General features: G+C 37.5%; 1 protein-coding gene across 1 annotated transcript in view; it reads left to right on the top strand.

Moving 5' to 3' along the window:
- Positions 1–5,658: 5,658 nt before the first annotated feature.
- IDE (insulin-degrading enzyme) overlaps positions 5,659–6,451 on the top strand; it is a 63,491-nt gene continuing 62,698 nt past the window's right edge. The window contains exon 1 of the mRNA XM_008568994.1: positions 5,659–5,838. Within this exon, the coding sequence (XP_008567216.1) occupies positions 5,679–5,838 (160 nt within the window). The 5' untranslated portion in view covers positions 5,659–5,678. The remainder of the gene's footprint in view (positions 5,839–6,451) is intronic.

A 6,451-nucleotide genomic window follows, 5' to 3' on the forward strand; every position in this document is an offset into this window, starting at 1 on the left:
CTGGAGTGTAATTTGTGGAAAGAGAGGACCTCTTTTTTTTTTTCTGGTCTCCGCTGGTGCCTCTCCTTGTGTCAGTGCAGTTGAGAGTCTGGTATGCCATCCACGTGGTAGCTGTGACTGCTGCTGTAGACTAGCGGCTTTTGCAGCAGCCATGGCAATTGCTGTGACTTTGGTGGGCTACCCACATGAAAATGGTGTTTTTGGTGTTCTCTTTACTTGGTTGCAGCTCGATTTGGCTTCCTCTGGCTCCACGCCTTGGGGCCCCAGGGTGTTGGCAGCAGCTTGTGGTGTGGTTTTGATTCCAGGCATTTTTCTCTCTGGGATCTTCCTCTGCATTTAGGAGTGCCATAGGCCTCAATTTCCACCTATGGTTACAGGAGTGGGTGGGTGGATTCTACAGAAGGGAGTTTTTGATTTTTTGTTGTTGTTTTGGTTTCGTTTTTGGCAGTCGGCCAGTACAGGGATGGAACCCTAGAGCTTGGTGTTACCAGTATCATGCTCTAACCATCTGAGCAAACCGGCCAGCTTTCCTGTTCAGGTTTATAGGTCATCATTTCTAAATCAGGTCTAACTTTAAATTTGTGGGGAGGTGGTATAGAAATAAGTAGAGAGCAGAAGGCAAAGTAAAATTTCCCAATCTGCTATTACATAGGCTGTGAAACACTTCAAGAGATATAAGAAAAAGACTGTAAAAGGTCATGTAAATAAAAGATTATTTGCAGAATAAAATTTACTCTTGGTGTAGGAATTTGGAAATGACCTTCTATTTGGGGATTTGTTTTTGCAAGCGTAAACTTTAGGCCTTTACGTGTTAGTCCATGGTCTTTATTTATTTATTTTTTTTAATTTAATTTTATTTTTTTGTCCTTTTTGTGACCGGCCGCATCGTGCTCAGCCCGTGAGCGCACTGGCCATCCCTATATAGGATCCGAACCCGTGGCGGGAGCGCTGCTGTGCTCCCAGTGCCGCACTCTCCCGAGTGCGTCACAGGTTCGGCCTTAGTCCATGGTCTTTAAATGGAGCTTCTAGTTGTAGTTGACACCAAGCTTCTTGTTTTTCCACCATATTCCTCATGCTTTTTTCTTATCAGGTCTTGCTCAGGTATTCCCTTCGACTTTGGTTGTCCCCTTGCCTTTTATTTGGCGTGCTTCTACTCACCTCCTCTGTCTCCCCTCTCTCCTCTCCTAGGCAGGGTTAGGTGCCCCCTTTTCATTACTCCCATAGTACCCAGGGGACAACTTTGTGAGTACACTTAATAGTGACCCGTTTTCATATCTGTCTCTGTCAGTAGTCTGGATTCCTTAAGAGCAAGGGCTCTGTCTCACTCATCTTTATAGCCAACATGTGTGGTGCAGTACCTGAACCTTAATAGGCCTCCTTATATGTTTGTTTGGATATGGAGGGTAAGGCAGGAGACAGGACTGGGAGTTAAGAGCCGAGTTCTAATTGTAACTTTTTTTTTTTTTTTTTAAAGATGACGGGTAAGGGGATTGTAACCCCTGACTTGATGTTGTCAGCACCACACACTCCCAGGTGAGCTAACTGGCCATCTCTATATAGGGATCCGAACCCATGGCCTTGGTGTTATCAGCACTGCACTCTCCCAAGTGAGCCACGGGCTGTCCCTCTAATTGTAACTTTTTGTGGTATGATCTTGGGCAAGTGATTCCTTTTTTTTTTTTTTTTGGTGGCATCTGGCTGTTGCAGGGATTGAATCCTGGGCCTTGGTATTATCAGCACTATGCTCTATATGCTCTAACCAGCTGAGCTAACCAGACAGCCCACAAGTGATTCTTAAATCACTTAAATCACTCCTTGAGCTTCAGTTTCCTTATAGGGGACTAGCCCACCTGGGGATCTTGTTAAAATGCAGATTCTGGGGAGAGGTAGGGGGGAAAGGGACACAAAAATCAACTACATTATATATTGATAAATTAAAAAATTTAAAAAAAATTTTTTTAATAAAATACTTAATTTTCTTAAAAAAAAAAAGAAACAAAAACTCCCTGAATATTTGTCTAATTATGTGCACACTTTTGTGCAGTGAAATCAGCAAATGGTGAATGTTAGCTTCTTGCAGAAATAGTAGTGTACTTTGTAAAAAGTATTGCTCTATTACAGCAGTATGAATTGGGTGAATATGCACCTAGCCACATCTGGGAACATCAACTTCTCATAACTAGGTCACCTGAAACATCAGAATACCCCATACATTACACATGTTTAGTAATGTTCATTTGGCCAACATTAAAGAATAAACTTATTCTACTTAAAAAAAAAAAATGCAGGTTTTGGCTTAGTAGATCTCTGGTGGATTCTGATATTTTGCATTTTTAACAAACTTCCAGGAGGAGCCAGTGCTGTCAGTCCATGAACTACAAGAACTAGATAACATAATGGCTCTTCCAGCTTTTACTTTCTGTGGTTATAGTCATTGTTTTATATTCTGAACAAAATAACAAAATATGTTGTGATTACTAAACATCTCTTCAGTTTATCAAAGTGCTGAGAACTAACAATTCTATGCCTTATTATGAAGTTTCCAATGTATGATAATATCCCTAAAATTGAAAGTAATTTTATTGCTTCTAAAATTTTGACTTTGACAGGTTAAAAATCTCAAATAAATGTCTGAGAAAGCATTTGAGTTAGCAGTAGCTTGTCATCTAAAATGTCAGAATGCTTGCTTATTGGAGAACATTTGCAATAAATAAAATTAGGTTTCATGCTAAGGAGGGAGGTGAGATGGATAGACATGTGATCTCACGAGTATAAATACAGAGACTGGCAAGCTGCTGATGAATTCATCATCAGAGGAGGTGGCTTTCCCAATCATTTCCTTCAGTTCTCCGGAAGGTAAGAATCAAATTGTTGTAGGAAGTGTTGATACATATGCTATAGGTAAAGCCAGGCTGCCTATTGAATTAAGATTGCTGAGAATGGGTCTTGTTTGAAAATGTTGCTACTTTTTCTTTTGGCTTTTACTTCCTAAGAAGTCATGGTATTTGATTTAGGAGCATTGTTAGCTTGGAAATTTATAAGCTGTTTTTGATCCTGTATAAAATGTCTAAAAGTAGTTAGACTAATTTTTATGTGTTACTTAATAGAATAAATCAATCTCTGTCCCAGCCACACGAGGAATAATAATCAAATACAGCTTCAATAATAAGTTATATCCATGCCTGTGATGGACTCTGATCATTTATAAATGGTTCTTATTGGGCTGAGAGCTCTCTAACTTGTGTTATTCTGTCTTATCTGCATCCTATTCTCTATTTACAATTTAAATAGTTTTTGTCTAAGAAAATTAAAATCTGGACAAGGGAAGTTGGAACCCTGAAAAAGTAAAGTATGTAGTCTATGGCTGAGGTGGTTATCTTTATCTATGTAATGAGTTTTTAACCTGCCACAGAACAAGACAGTTTATACCACCAAAGTAAGTTGCATTTCATCTCTTTATTATAGTTGTTTGAACAGAAATTTTAGAGCTTCGTCATCATCATTATCATCATCACATTTTAATCATTTGCAACCCTTGGTTGCCCTAGAACAAACTAGCCAGGGCAAGCACAATAGAGAGAGTTGGGCATATGCAATGGCAATGGAACCAAAATAGGCTTTGACTTTTTATCCCACCTACTGGAATCCATCACTAGAAGCCCAACCTTCTTTCTCCCTGTAGTTGAGCCTTGCTGGGGGGGAATTTAGGCATTCTCTGTGGTGCACAGAGCTTCTTATTGCCACTTTTTAATGCTGCCTTTCTTGCTGGGGGTCTTAATGGAGGCTACCTCATGGCTTATTTAATGTTATGTTACTGCTAGGCTGGAACTCACTTTTTAAGATAGTAATTTATATTGGACATAAATTAAGGTTTCTGAAACAGTTTTTTTTTAAGGCATTTGCTGCAGTCTAAGCAGATCGTCCTTAGGGAAGTGCCTTAACCAGGACTGTTGTCTGAAGCTCCTTGTGCCCCTCTTTGGAGTCTTAAATAGACCATTTCCTGTCACCCTGAGAATTTTTTTTTTTAATCACAGAACACCATTTTTTAGACTTAGCACTCAGATATTTTCATTTCTCTTTAGCATTGAACTTAAACAGTTGATAACTAATGAAGTAGAAAAGAGTTGTTAATAATGGCTTTTCACTTCCAAATTGCTTTTGAATTTTCCAGTGGTGGCCTTATATCCCCAGAATGTTAGTATTATATTTTGTTTTGTTTTTCAGGATATTATTTTTACTGTAAATAGGGTAAGCACTATCTGTGTGAAGCATGATGTAATTTTTAAAAATCAGTATTATTCATTTAGTATGAGCTATGTATTGATCTTTAAAATTTCAAATATCTTCTCAAAACAAGATTTATGGGGGACAGTCTTAATAGGAACAAACCTCTTTGGTTTATCAATTGCTGTTTAGAATAGAAGAATAGTTATACATGATTTCAGAGAGGAGGGTATTCCGATAAAAGCAAAATAGATTTTCTCCTCCCTTAATCCCTAGAGATTTTAATACAAAAAAAATTTTATCCAAAATAATTGTATGCCTATTTATGTCCCTTCAGATTTACCTTTAAATCTAGCTGTCTGCCAATCTTTAAGGAGCAGTCAGATTCACTTCTTTTGACTTCCAAGTAAGAAGCAAATAAATATGCTAGCACAGGGTCATTTTTTCTCTGTAGTTTCAGATATGTTTTCAGCTTTACTTCATAGGTATATTAACTGTCAGTAATAGCAGGCACAATTTTTTGTCTCTTAAGTAGTCCCCAGTATAGCCAAAACTAACAACTACTCTACTCTCAAAAAACACACATACTTCAGACTTTGGAAGATCCCTTCACTGCACTAATAACAACCAACACCCCTACAGTATTCTGTGTGTTCGTGGTCCTTTTTCATAAGTGAACCTCTGGCCTTCTTAGAGAAGAAAGTAGAGGACTATCAGAGGAAACCCTCTGTAAGAGAATTGATTGAATATCTCTGTGAAGATCACCAGACTATTCCTGCTCTAGCATTCCACTCTTAAGCATATTGCAAAAATTACTTGGGGTTCTTCCAACTTTTTGTTTGTTTGTTTTATGTTTTTGCTTTTGTTGCTTTCATAGGACAACCCAGGTTCCTTATTTTTTGTATTAGGGTTGCACAGCATTGTTCCTCATTGGGGGTTGTTCCCTGTGTTCTGAGCATGTGCATATCAGACCCATGGATTTCAGATCTGCCCTATCTTTGAATATCATCAGGTTGAGCAATGTTTTGGTTGACCTGATATTAATTCTTACACAACCTCTCACCTCACTTACTCTAGCAGATACCTCTGACATATGTGTCATAGTAGTTATTGGTAATTGAAAATTCTTCTAGGTCAGCACACTGACCAACTCATATGGCCCAACCCACCTTTCTCAAATCCACATCCATGTACTGTTCTAGATACAAGTATGGCTCCATGAAAACAATATTGTTAGAATTTCCCTGAAAAAATGAGTAGTCAGAGGGAGGAGAGGAATGAATGTGCCCTGTACATAGGCCATAAGAAGTTTCTTCCAGGTATTATTTATTTATTTTGATGATGTTTTATATGGGTTTGCTTGATGTTATTCTTTGGTCTTTTAAAAAAAAAAGCAGTCACAACTTAATAATAATCTTCTTCTTTTCAGTTTCCAAAAAAAGACTTACAACAAAATGAATAATACAGCTATCAAGAGAATAGGAAATCACATTATCAAGTCTCCTGAAGACAAACGAGAATATCGTGGGCTAGAGCTGGCCAATGGTATCAAAGTACTTCTCATCAGTGATCCCACCACGGATAAGTCTTCAGCAGCACTTGATGTACACATAGGTACAATTTAAAATTGTGATTTAAGCTTTGTTCAAATTCATAGACCTAATGTAGACATTTATTAGAACCCTGCATATGAGTGCAAATAAAGACCTGGTAGTTATCATTTTGAGGTACGTTATTTTGTACCAGAACCCTTGTACAGCTATTGGCAAACTACAATTGTCTAAGTCAAATAATCTTACATTTACTAAGGGCATCTTGTTAGGTTCCCACCTAAGGTGACCAAGCAGCAAGGAAATTCATTCCCATCCTTTAAAGTTCTGATTTTTTTCACTTTGGTACACTTAATCTCATGTTTTGTAGATTCTTATGTGCACATTTCTTTCACATTTAATGTTCCTTTAATCAGTTTGCTGCCTATCTGTGCATACATTTAATGAGGCAATGTTCTTTTTATCTTCTCTGAAAAACTTTTATTTAATTCAACTCAGTGGCATTTTAGAATTGATGAAATAAGGTAATATTGAACAAATAACCATTGCCCCCTATAATATAGAGTGCTTTGCAAATATCCTCTAATTTGTATTCACATGACCCTCCAAGATATATATATATATATATATATATATATATATATATATATATAAAAGAGGTGACTGAGGCGAGATAT

Source organism: Galeopterus variegatus, unplaced genomic scaffold (assembly GCF_000696425.1).
Source record: "Galeopterus variegatus unplaced genomic scaffold, G_variegatus-3.0.2 Scaffold457, whole genome shotgun sequence".
Taxonomy (NCBI): Eukaryota; Metazoa; Chordata; class Mammalia; order Dermoptera; family Cynocephalidae; genus Galeopterus; species Galeopterus variegatus.